Source organism: Scomber scombrus, chromosome 10, assembly GCF_963691925.1.
Source record: "Scomber scombrus chromosome 10, fScoSco1.1, whole genome shotgun sequence".
Classification (NCBI taxonomy): Eukaryota; Metazoa; Chordata; class Actinopteri; order Scombriformes; family Scombridae; genus Scomber; species Scomber scombrus.
In genome coordinates, this window is record NC_084979.1 from 16386800 (window position 1) to 16399692 (window position 12893).

Here is a 12893-nt window from a genome sequence, read left to right on the forward strand (position 1 = left end):
GTAACTGAAATTGTTCCTTTATTTTTTACTCACCCATCAAAAAATACAAACTGGTTGTGCAATACAAACAGTCATGGTTCAAACTCTCTTACCAAGCTAAGATGAATCATCTTAGGGGACATCTGAGTTCTGTAATCAGCTCTATCTGTCTATCCTCTTTAAGGATACAAATAAAGAGTAATATGCATCCTGTCATAGTTTTGCCATTCACAAATAATGTGCATTTTCCCAATCAAAAGATCTGGTCTTTTGTCAATGAGCTAAACTGAAGCTTCTTCATTCAATTGTTCACTTTCTCTGCATTATACCGCAGAAAATACACATTTAGATTATGATTACTACGTATTAGATTAAAAGCGTGGGCCTTTCAACAACTGCTTTTGCAAATAATTTGAAATCAATATGACGCGTCTGAGCACTGCACCAGCGCAAACACACCCGAACTGTGACGCACTGTCATGTTTTTGTCCTGTAGCGTCCATTTGAAAAATAACAGCTCAAGACTGTACATAAACAAAACAACACTGTCCACTTCAGTAAAGCATTAGCCTTTATTTTTTATCTTTTGCGTCATGTTGGACAAGTAAATCTGTCTAATGCGTGATTGTTATTTTTTTTCTTATGAATGGAAAACAGAGCCAAGCTGTGGCGAAATAAGCTGCAACCCAGTGCCATGGCAGTTCGTGAGATAGTCACGAAATTTAATCTGTAGACACGAATATTGATTAAATTTGGTACTATTGGGCGGAATGTTAGCCTCAGTTTGAAGCATTGTTGTAACCAGTAGCCATCACTGACTCATAATGAATAAAATGCATATCGTTTGAGATGTAGGACAAATCCACGTCCTTTAGTTGTGATAAGATGAAAGCACAATGGACTGTATACAGTCTTAAAGAGGGTGTCATATGCTATAGCCTACAGATTGTAAAACCCTTGGAGGCAAATTAGTGATTGTAATTTCAGGCTACATAAATAAAATTGACTTTACTTGACTATGAATGAACATATAGAGCCACTTTCAAAGCAAACCAAGCCAATTGTTTGTATTATGTGTCTCCTTCTTAACTTGTAAACGTCTCTTGCTTTATATATCACAGTATTTATTTTCATATTTGCCTAGTGATCAAATTTGAGAATATATGTTTAAAACTAGAAGATAGTCCCACGTTTTATATTATGTTTTAAAATGCTGTTTCCAGGTTGTATGGTAAAAACGGAATGAAAATATAAAATGCGTAATGGTTTAGCGACGCACCAAAGAGACATTTATTCGACTGTCTGCAACTCCAGCGGTGTTAAGGTGGAATAGAGGTGGTTAAAGGCAGATACACTGCGGAATAAAGAAACAACACAGAGTTATGTATGATGTGATGCGTTTTATTTTGGACCAAGAAATGTAGATATATAAGTACAATAAACATGGACAATGGACACACACACACACACACACACACACACACACACACAAACACACACACACACATACACACTGTCCCTATCTCTCTCTCAAACACACACACACACACACACACACACGCATACAAATACACACAAGTATACACAAACACAGACAGACACAAGCACGTCCAAAACATTTGAACGGATTTCACTGAATTAGACATAGATATTGGCGACATAATGTATTTAGGCCTATATGACCATATGTTATGGTAATAAAGAGTCACTGCGCTCCTTTCCATTGAAGTTTAATGGCAACAGTGGAATAAACGGACCTTCAACCTGCAGCAAACATGCAACTTTAATCTTTAGTGTGATTTAAGGTAGGGTCAATTTATTGTACATCTGTTGAAATATTTGAGTCGTCACAGACTCGCGCGCACCAGCACAGACCAGGACACGGGTTAAGGTCTGGCGTCTGGCCTTTTAAATTTCATGGTTGAATCTGAACTCAGTAGCCATGACAAACATCGCACTTCTTAATGCGTACAATGATTATGTTTTGTTTTACGTCGACATGAATCCCAAATATTAAAATCTATATGCATGAATTTTCCAGAATGAGAATGTATTTGAACTAAAGTTGAATTAAATCTAGGCTAATTAGTGAAGTCATTTGATCCTTGTAGCTTGGCGATGACAAAGGCCAGATTTGTTTTCAAATCCCAAGGCTTAACATTTCCCCCCAAGTTGGGCTACTACGCAAGAAATCGTCTGTAAATGCTGAGTGATTTGCGTATTTGCACTTTTTTCTTCTTTTTTTTTTGCAACATTGAAGCTTCCAGTTTAAATTAATTTCAGCACAATGTGGTTCATTTGGCTGCCATAGTGTAATTTCACATTTGCACATAACGACTGTCAGGTCTAATTACCTTCCTAGTCTTTAAGATTGTAATTATTAAATTGAATTTTCCAAATCACCAAAAGAGAAAAAAAGGATAACATTTCAAACATTAAAACGTAATATACGCACACCAGTTTACATATCACAAAAAAATAAATAGCCTACAACACACTAGGCAACATAAATACACATACATTTAAAACTAATCACAATAATACTCGTCAGCATCACCGTTTCATAAAATAGAAAATGTGCAAATTGACCTCTGAGCCAAAGTCGCCACATCACAGAAATATAACGTGTGCAGCGTGTTGTAAAATTTACCAATACATCCCTTCTGCTCATATCTACCTCACCCAGCCTGCATACACACATTAAACTTTAAGTATTGATGTCACACTTAGTCTAATTGTATTCTCTGTGGCACTGGGGGCTTCTTCGCTTACTCCCACTTCATCGTATATTGTGTTATTTGCTGTGTCGTTGCAGACCCTGCTGCAGAAGAGTTCAGGGTTGTTTCACAGCCTACTAACTGACAAGCTACACTAGTATATCGCAGGGTAAAACAGTAAATGCCTGCCATTAGATACAAGAGTAACATTATCCCTCTTATGAAAGCTTTCATCTAGTTAGCCCTTTAACGAACCTTTTTACCTCCTCTGCTCAGCAGTGTCCTCTGTCCTGTCTACGGCCTCTCTGTTTGATGGGAATTGTTTCACATGCATACAGCGGTGCTGGTTTTTATGTTGAGTGAGGAACTCGGGATGCAGGCTTATTAACGACACGTTTATGAACAATCAAATGGCCCTCGTTAAAATTTATTGATGGGCATAAAAACATGAACGGCCACTAGCTGAATATAGCCCGCTGTAGTGGGCTGCTTGTCAAGAATCTGAACCCCCCCCCCCCCCTTCTCTCCTATCTCCGCAGATCCCATTTAGGAAATGTTTCGTCTGTTGCGCCCTCGTTAAAACCGTGCAAACTTTATTGTTGGTGTATCCTGCAACCCGTATTTTGATGCCTCTTCTGGTGTAAATGTAGCTACTGTAAAGGCTTTCTTCTAGTTAAGAAATAAACAGCATTCCCCGGGAAGTTATAAACTCTTCACTTTATTAAATACTGTGCTAATGGTTTGATGAAGATAAAACGCCTCAACGATTCAATAAAGACTGTAATACTGTAATACTATCCATTGCAATAACACGGGGCTACGGTAGATTTTCCCAGACAGAGATTGATTACACCATCAAATAGTGCCTTGCTCGGTTTCAGACGTGGTGTGCGCAGGTCTGTACTGCGACTAGAAACAGATCCAGCATAAGCAATAGAAAGGCATGTTTCTTTTCTGTAAAAGACACTGCTGTTGAAGTTACCTCTAAGATGTCCGAGAAAAAGAGCAAAAGAACAGATTCTTTAATCCGAGTTATGTGCATTGGTATCCCGGGATAAGTGGCGCATTGATCCACTGTACAATTTTTGTGGGGGTAAATATAATCACGTGTCGGGGAGGCAGCCAATAGCAGCCAAGGAAGCGTTGAGAAATAATTACCTGCCTTGATTGTTCTATGGCTAGATAAAAAAGTACACATACACTCCATATAATAATCGGATGCATGTAAAAGAGTCGGGGAGGCTTCGACATGTCGACCACGGGTCCCATAAGTAATTATTATGTGGATTCCTTGATCAACCATGAAAACGAGGATGTCCTTGCTGCAACTCGGTTTTCTGCGCCCGGTTCGCACCCAGCCGGCCCTCGTCCGACGTCCCTAGTACCGGAGTGTGCTGACTATCCTTCCTGCAGCTTCGCACCCAAGCCACCCGTCTTCTCCACCTCCTGGGCCCCTGTACACTCCCAGTCATCCGTGGTTTACCATCCATACAGTCACCAACCTCACTTAGGCACAGACTCGAGGTATATGCGGTCATGGCTGGAGCCGATATCAGGCGCCGTGCCTTTCCATGGCTATCCGGGGAACAGCAGGCACTATGGGCTGAAGCCCGACGCTTTTCAGGAGCACAGAGCCGGCGAGTGTCTCGGCACCGGCGGACGGACCTACACGGATTATCTGTACTGCTCATCCACTGACATGCGAGACAAGACGCAGCAGAATATTCCCTCTCCCGAGTCGGAGCTTCTGGCTTCGGGGAAATATAAAGACGAGAAGTCGGAGCTAGATCCGAGTAAGTTCAAGCTCCTACAGTCTTTTACAGCCGGGTGGGAGTTTGGTTTGGGCTTGTGTAAAACTGCTTTTGCTTAGAGGCATTTATCGTCCTGCATAAAGGAAAATTATAAGCTGTATCATCCTCCCTTTTCAGTTCAGCCTCGAGTCGCCTCTGCAAGGGGAATAGCTTTTAGGAACTATAAAAGACAAACGCTACTAGGCTAATATTGGGGCTATAAAACCAGACGGGGTTGTAAACATGGACTCAAACCTTCAGGAAGAAGTTGAATTTGGAAGGATGTTGCATAGCCTACAGTTAAAAAGAAATGCAAGGTGCTCTTTTTAAGTGAAGAATCTAAGCGGACATATGAATCAAAATCTATCAGTAAATGCCATGTGGTTCTTTTTTACGACCATATTTTGACCTCGTGCCATTACAGACGGCACATCAAGCCCTAGTATGCCGACTTTCAGCCCTGTTTTTGTATTTTAGGCCCTTTCAGTGAGCAAGCGCCACATTTTGCCTCGATTTGATCCCCATTATTAAAAGACAGGATTCACCCACACAAGAATGAGAAGATGATATCCATATAGTATATGAACATCTTTGCTCTCCTTTTCTTGCAGTCCAAAACAAATTCACATGACTCCTGCAGCCAACTTGAGGAATGTAGGGACATACTCGAGGACTTTCACCACGGACCTGTAAAGGCTTGAACCACTGGCCATTTTATGGGCCAATAAAGTGAATAAGCGCATTGAGTATTTTACGACGGTGTTACTCACAAGTCAAGGGGACAAGGAAGCAAATCAGTGTAGGCTTGGATAGTCTAAAGGCTGAGAATGTTTCTTCCAAATGTTTAATATCGGCTTTAGTGGCAAACGCCAGACCTGTGAATGATTAGACATTGTTTTCCATTGTAACACCATCTGAGGAGCCCACACAATTGTTGTTATTCCCGAGTCACATTTTAGAAAGGCTTAGCATTTCTGTAATTCTCTTTTTCATGGTTTCAGTTCTAAAAATATTTCAGTGTTGACCTCTTCTTATTCTATATGTATTATTATTATTATTATTATTATTATTATTATGGTTTTTATTTGCAGATAACCCAGTGGCAAATTGGATACATGCCCGCTCCACAAGGAAGAAGCGATGCCCTTACACAAAGTACCAGACTCTCGAACTGGAAAAGGAGTTTTTGTTCAATATGTACCTAACTAGAGACCGCCGGTACGAGGTCGCTAGGGTCCTGAATCTGACCGAGAGGCAGGTCAAAATCTGGTTTCAGAACCGGCGGATGAAGATGAAGAAAATGAACAAAGAAAAGAGCAACATCAAGGAACAATAATGCGGACTGCAGTTCAGAAAACAACCTTAATAACCACTAGACACATGGACAGCACAGATGCAACATAAGATGACTCTCATTCTCCTCATATTTATCACTTTGTTGGATTTTTGTATTAACCTTAACTGCGAGACTGTTTGATGCTGATTGTGTTATTTTTCAAGTGCACATTTATGTGTCCAGCGACAAAGAAAAAAAAGTTTAAAAAAAGCAACTTCATCAACTACATTCTTTAACTTCGATGTGTTGTTTGTAAGAGAAATGATACAAATACAGTTTGGATACGTTAAAACTGTCCGAAGAAAGAGATTACTTGAATTCTTTTGAATTTCACAAACCCCATAATTTATGATGTGAATGTTTCCTTCATGTTTATTTTCTTTGTACATTGTTGTGCAGGTGTAGTATTTTGTACTGAGACAAAACATCTGCGATCGGACTTGTCTGTCTTGTATTTTTTGTGATAGATGTTGCTGTATTTGTGTATATCTTTCTTTCTTTTTTGACTGTAGCCTACGAGTTTAATTATAGAGTGTAGATATAGACCTCTGCAAATATAAACATAATCACTAAAAGTGTTTGTAGTCTGTATTCATTGTGACTATCATCGTGGAGACCATTTAGTAATTAGTTGGACAAAGGGCCTCACAAACAGAAACTCATTCAATATCAGTAGAAGTATTTTGTTGATTAAAAATCCGCAGGAATACAAATCACTGTTGACTAAGCCGCATATCGTAAACAGATGGATGTTTTCTATATAATTATGCCTCCAGAAACCTTAGTTTTATGTGTTTTGGGCCACGAGAATCCCCAAATACAGCTTAGGCCCAAATAAGCTCTGCCACTGAAAATAATGGTGACGTGGAAAACTTTATGTTTATCAGCGCAGTTAAGGCTTCAGCAAGACAGCAGGCGTTAAATGCTGCCTTGCATTATTTTAAATGTTGGTCTAAATGAGCCTTCTCTCCAGTCTCAAAATTGTATATTTACAGCTGTGCAAATATCTCAGGATAAATAGCTACAGATCAAATAAACGCAGAAACAACCGGGTTTGACCTAGGAAGAAAAAAAGGAAATGTGTCCAAAAACAATAAGCAACGCTCTGGGGCCGAAAAGTCGAACTCATTCTTGTATTGTATTTACTGTTTTACTATACGGGTGACTACAACAGCATAGTTCATTTAAATTGTACACATAACATTCTTATAAGAGCAAAAATACACGCATGAGGCATGTGCAATATTTATTTAATATGTCCATGCAATATATATGTTGAAATTACGCCCCAAACTATTTGCGCAAATATTTCCAACAGAGTTTTTTTTATTTTTTTAAATGATTCATCCCTGCTTTGTTGTATTTTTCTAAAGGAATTTAACTCTAAAGAACTTTAGAAATTTTCAAGTTGAATACGTTCGCCAAGCCTGCTGGCGATCAGAAAAATCTGAGGCTAGATTTGAGTAAGAGTTTAAAGTGAGAAGCCGTTTCTCATGTCTCGCATTTGTTTCCTGGGATTGCTCTAAATTGCCTTTTTGTGGTGGCAAACAATACGGACAGGATGCTGTAATTTCAAAGCCCAATCCAGTGCATTTCCGCTCAGCTCGGACAAAAATGCCAGTTTTACAGCCCCTGTTGGAGCTCGGCTGTTTGTCTCAAATGCAGACGAACAAAGCAAACTCGACTAACTGGCTAGACGTCTGGGCTAAATTACTTTATGGTTTTAATGGACGGTGGTGGAGGACTCGTTCAAAGGAGAGTCATGCGCACCGTTCAGGGCACTTTTGCCTGTTGGGCCAGCCGCAGCCCCCCTGCACTTCATCAAACGTGTGGCCTATTAACCTACAATTAGACAGGAAACAGTCAATAGTTATTGTGCATAAATATGAGTGCTACAGCAGTTATCTCTTATATCTCTTATAGCAGGTAGAGGAAAAGATACAGCACACCAAGCATTTTAAAGCTTGTGTAGCAGGGAGGAGAGTGAGAGCATGTGATGTCGGTGGTAAACAGCTGCTTTAAACCTGTTTTATTTAAGGATAAGGGCGGTATACATACAATGTTTGAACAAATGGGGAGACCTTTTCTGTCCATAACACATTTGTTTCTGATTGGTGGATTCAGTCAGGTTTAGGACACATTTCAACACTAGATGACGCTGTTGGTCCATGTTTTGAGCGCGGTCCCTGCGCGGAAGGGCTTTTACTGCTTTGTGGCTTGGCTGAAAAATGAAGAGTAACCTATCGATGACAAAATGACAGATATGGTTACCCACCGCATTTTGTGTAATAGGCCACTGAGCCGCGCTGCGCAAGGTGCAGAGCTGATTGTTTTGTTGGACACAATGAGTGGGTAAACAGGACTTCTATTTTATTTGATAGATATTTAATTTAACTGAGTCTTGTGTGTTTTTGAATTTGTTTTTTTTTTACACTTTTGGTTTGCTAAACCTTTAAATGCCGTAAATTTGATGAGTTAATTGGACTGCTGTGATATTTTTAATGGCTGCTCACATTGTTGAAATGTGGCTATTTGGCTCAGATAAGTTTCAGTTTTATCAAATGCCAACAATATCTGCATTTAGATGCTAAGAATAGGATTATGTGTCTGGATTCTGTCTGGATTTTTTGAACGTGTTTTTTATTTTTCATGTTGTGAATTTTAACAATAATAACTCCATTAAAATTATTTATTAGGTCAAATAACAACAACAAATGCCAGAAACAATATTTAAACACATAAAGACCAATTTAATAAAACATTTCTTAAACAGGTGCATGACAACATCAATACATTAAATAGCAACATTGGCAACAAAGACAACAACAACATTATACATAATATTAATAATCTTAATATTACATCAAATAATTAATATAACATAATATTAACACCATACAACCGTAACACATCATACATTCTCCTATATAGTAATAATCATTCCATTGTCACTGCACAATTAGTTTTAAAATGTCTATCTGCTCATTAGTATTCTTAATATTTGGCAGTTGTAACATCTGTACCAGCAGTTCACAGTCCCTAAGAAGTAGAAGTGTGCAACAATGATTGGCAATCTGCATATTTATAGAGTGTGAAAGGTCTATAAAATAGCCCAGCGCGCCTTTCATATTTTACGATGATGTGTATAAAACGTCAGTAACCCCACAAAACCACACTGGCATATTTGGAGAGAGAGCCATACAACTATTGAGCTGGGAAATGTACGCGCGCTGATTGTAGCTAAACATCCAATGTAAAATTTTATGAACTCCTCCATGAGGGAGATTTACTGCTTATCCTCGTCGGTTTTACGGGGTCAGTAAGTGGCACCTAGTATTCATAGGTCGAGCTTATATTTGCGTGTGTCGGTGTTTTACAGCGCATGCTGCAAGTGTGTCGCTCTGGCCTTTACTCGATTACACCGAGGAGGATGTTTTTGTCTTATACATCCTTAAGCCTTTTGTCTTGCATTTGTATTTTTTTATAGTTGTTTTATGTCATTTTGATTTTCACGAACTCCACTGGAGCCCATAATAGGTCAACTATATTCTAGATTCTAAATGAGTGTATAACCTTCACAAGGGCCTGAGAGGGTAAAAACAAACTTAAAACAGCTTTAACCGTTCATAAAGAGGGAACCCTCCATGCTTTGTAAATGCCTCCTCATAACCTCCACATAAAGACGAGCTGAACTATAAATGCACCATGTTTCACAGTCTTCATATTTTAACCATTTCATAACTCCATTGATCAGCGTATAACAAAGCTTTTTTGTGATAAACATAACATTGATCATATTTAAAGCCTCTTGGGCTGTTGGTTATGATTAGTGCAGCTCGTCTCAAGGTGGATATACGTAGGGCCCACGTCTGACCGGTCGTAGAAAGATGAAGGAGTGGGGTGGGGGTGGGTGGGTGGGGGCGCTTGTGGTGGGGGTGGTTGAGTGGGAAGCTTAAAAAAAAGGAAAAAGAAAGAAAAGAGCAGCGTCTCTGACTGTGCCGGTCGAGCAAGCCAGCTTTAAGCCTTTGCTAACGCACATCCAAAGCACATGCCATGAGCCGGGTTTGAGCCTGCAATTCTGGAGGAAAAAAAACACACTCACGACTGGGAGAGAAATCCGATGAGAGGAACGGCTCAGAGAGAGTGAGCTGCCGTAGATTGTCCAAAGGGGCAGCGTTTCTCCTAGTTCCGGTTTGTCTGCCTGTGTGCGCTGTGCGAGTTGGGACCCTAAACAAAAGGCTGCCATCATCCTAAAGGAGATATTCTACAGCGAGAGAGCCCGTCTGCTTGATGCTAACTAAACATGAGCTCCTATTTTGTTAACCCTCTTTTTTCAAAGTACAAAGGCGGCGAGTCACTGGAGCCAACTTACTACGACTGCAGGTTTCCACAAAGCGTTGCCCGCAGCCACACGCTGGTCTACGGACCCGGAGCAGCCGCACCGGGCTTTCAGCACCCGTCCCATCATGTGCAGGACTTTTTCCACCACGGGACCACGGGGATCTCCAACCCCGGATACCAACAAAACCCTTGCGCTTTGGCGTGCCACGGAGACGCAACGAAATTTTATGGATATGAAGCCCTTCCGAGGCAAACGCTTTATGGTACCCAGCAAGACGCAAGCCTAGCGCAATACCCAGACTGTAAATCGTCGAGCAGCTCTAACCCCGGAGAAGGACAAGGCCACTTAAATCAAAACTCCTCTCCCAGTCTTATGTTTCCTTGGATGAGACCCCACGGTCAGAATCATGCAATTATTTTCTATTATTTCTGTGTTGCTCTGTGCAGTGGTGTGTGTGTGTTTGTGTGTGTGTGTATGTGTGTGTGTGTATGCGTCAGTGTGTGTGTGTGTTTGTATGTGTGTGTCTACTTATGTTTGTTTGTGTTCTAGATATACCCAGTAGTATACATGAGTGTATCTCCAAACTACTAAACGAAATAAGTTAAGGGAACATGATGGGACACATACAACCTGTACTGCAGGCTGCTGTTACTGCAGCACATGTCCATACAGGGCTGAGCTGTTGCTTTCAAAAGTGCCCTTAAACACTGTATTGCTGATCACAGCTTATGACAGCAGCTCTTTGAAGTCAATTATCGTCCTCATAAGATATTTCACAAATTCTAAAGGTGCTGGTTTAAAATATAGTGATACCACACACACCAGTAACAAGCAGTGTGACAGGAGGGGTTAGCTGAAACTCAACATGCCCCGATTATCCAGAATCCGGGTTTTGGGGGGTAATTTGACCCACAGGCCCAATGTGGCTCAGACTCATAGAGCCATAATCATAAGGGCTTTGTAGATATTACCTCTTTCATTCATGGCCCATTCTGTTCAGGCTATCAGGCTACATTAACTCCACACAGGTGTAAGCTTCATTTTTATCTGCTCAGAGAGATATTTATCATTCGCCTGTCCCCATCTGTTGTTGCAGGGCAGCTTTATCTAATCTCTCTCTTTTCATACTTTTCCCTCTCTCCTTCTTTTCCTCCTGAGTGTGTCAGTATGTATGTGTGTGTGTGTGTGTGTGTGTGTGTGTGTGTGTGTGTGTGTGTGTGTGTGTGGGGGGGGGGGGTACTGAAAATCTCCTCTAGGCTTGTATAGGGCCTTGTGCTAGTGAGGAAAATGTCTGTAGACATGGCTCTACTTACGATAGAATGTATTTATTTTTATTTGTAGAAATTTGGCATCAGTTAACTGCTGGGAATTTAACATGTATTTATTTATAAATGAATGAATAACTCATAACCATACTCTTTTAAAAATATATATACAAATACAGAATCTTCTCATACTCACCCAATAACTCTTAAGTGAAGTGAGTGTAGAAGTTGCATCAGACAGCTGTTCATATCTGTAGACATATTCAAAATGGCACAAACATGAGTGGAAAATCCACTTTATTGCGTTGTGTACTGCTAGTAGCTTAATTGATATCCCTGTGTTGATAGGTAATCTCATTTTAACACTTTCAATAAGGGCTTCCCCCGCTCCATCTGAGTGAATGTGAATTAGTAATGGAGAAGACTAATTTAAGGAGCTGGATGATTAGTAGAGATAGAGAGAAAAAAGTAAATGCAGAATTAATTATAAGTCATCTGAGTAATTTTTATGGGGGGCCGTTGGTCAGTCCAGCTAACCTCTTGCTTTATTTCATTCAAGCCCCAGGAAGACGGAATGGCAGGCAAACCTACAGTCGCTACCAAACTCTTGAACTGGAGAAGGAGTTTCTCTTCAACCCTTACCTGACTCGCAAGAGAAGGATCGAGGTGTCCCACGCTCTGAGTCTCACCGAACGGCAGGTGAAGATCTGGTTTCAGAATAGGAGGATGAAATGGAAAAAAGAGAACAACAAAGACAAGTTTCCGGGTCAGAGAGGAGAGACTGAAGCCGAGGCCGAGGCCGAGGAAGAGGGCAACGAGGACGGTGAAGGGGAAGAAGCAGAAGAGAAAGAAGCGGAAGAGAAAGAGGAGACCAAGGAGTGATTTTATGGTCCTTTTTATGGTTATATGGCTAAAAAAAGAGAGGAAAAAAGAGAGGTCCCATAAACAGACGAAGAGTCACAAGGAGGCAGAGAGCGTCAACTTTATGACCACCCTTTCATTTTGTCAAGAGGGAACAGGAATCCCACCAATATTACTGTCATAAACAGGCAAATTTCTCCCTTCTCACGATTATCCTGACATCCTGACATGATTCGCATTTCCTTTTTGGATTTCTGAAGCTACACACGCTTGTAGCAGATTTGTCGCCCCTTGCAAAAAAGGGGAAATACATTAAATCGCATGTTAGATGGAAAATAGCTTAGCTGTTTCCCCCCTCAAATTTGCTTTTAACAATAACTGTATCAAACGCATAGCCAAATAAGATCAAAACATGACCAACGCCGACTTGTGTTGTAAATAGATAATAGCCTACATTTAAAAGAGACATGGACGTCATTTCAGAGTAGACTTTCCGAAATTGTAAGCTGAATGTAGGCTTATAACTTAGTAGTGAGTGTTCAGACATCATCGCAGCAGTTACATCGGCTAACAGCCTATGTATAAAAACCACAAGTTTTATTA

General features: G+C 40.4%; 2 protein-coding genes across 2 annotated transcripts; both read left to right on the forward strand.

Annotated features, from left to right (window-relative positions):
* The first annotated feature begins 3945 nt into the window (after positions 1-3945).
* hoxc9a (homeobox C9a) lies at positions 3946-5945 on the forward strand. The gene is made up of 2 exons (XM_062426853.1): positions 3946-4489; positions 5578-5945. The coding sequence occupies exons 1-2, from the start codon at positions 3946-3948 to the stop codon at positions 5820-5822; spliced, it is 789 nt and encodes a 262-aa protein (XP_062282837.1). The 3' UTR covers positions 5823-5945.
* A 4153-nt stretch (positions 5946-10098) lies between these two features.
* hoxc8a (homeobox C8a) lies at positions 10099-12395 on the forward strand. Its single transcript, XM_062426801.1, has 2 exons — positions 10099-10561; positions 11989-12395. Exons 1-2 carry the CDS (start codon positions 10126-10128, stop codon positions 12309-12311), a joined length of 759 nt encoding a protein of 252 aa, XP_062282785.1. The 5' UTR covers positions 10099-10125; the 3' UTR covers positions 12312-12395.
* Positions 12396-12893: the final 498 nt, after the last annotated feature.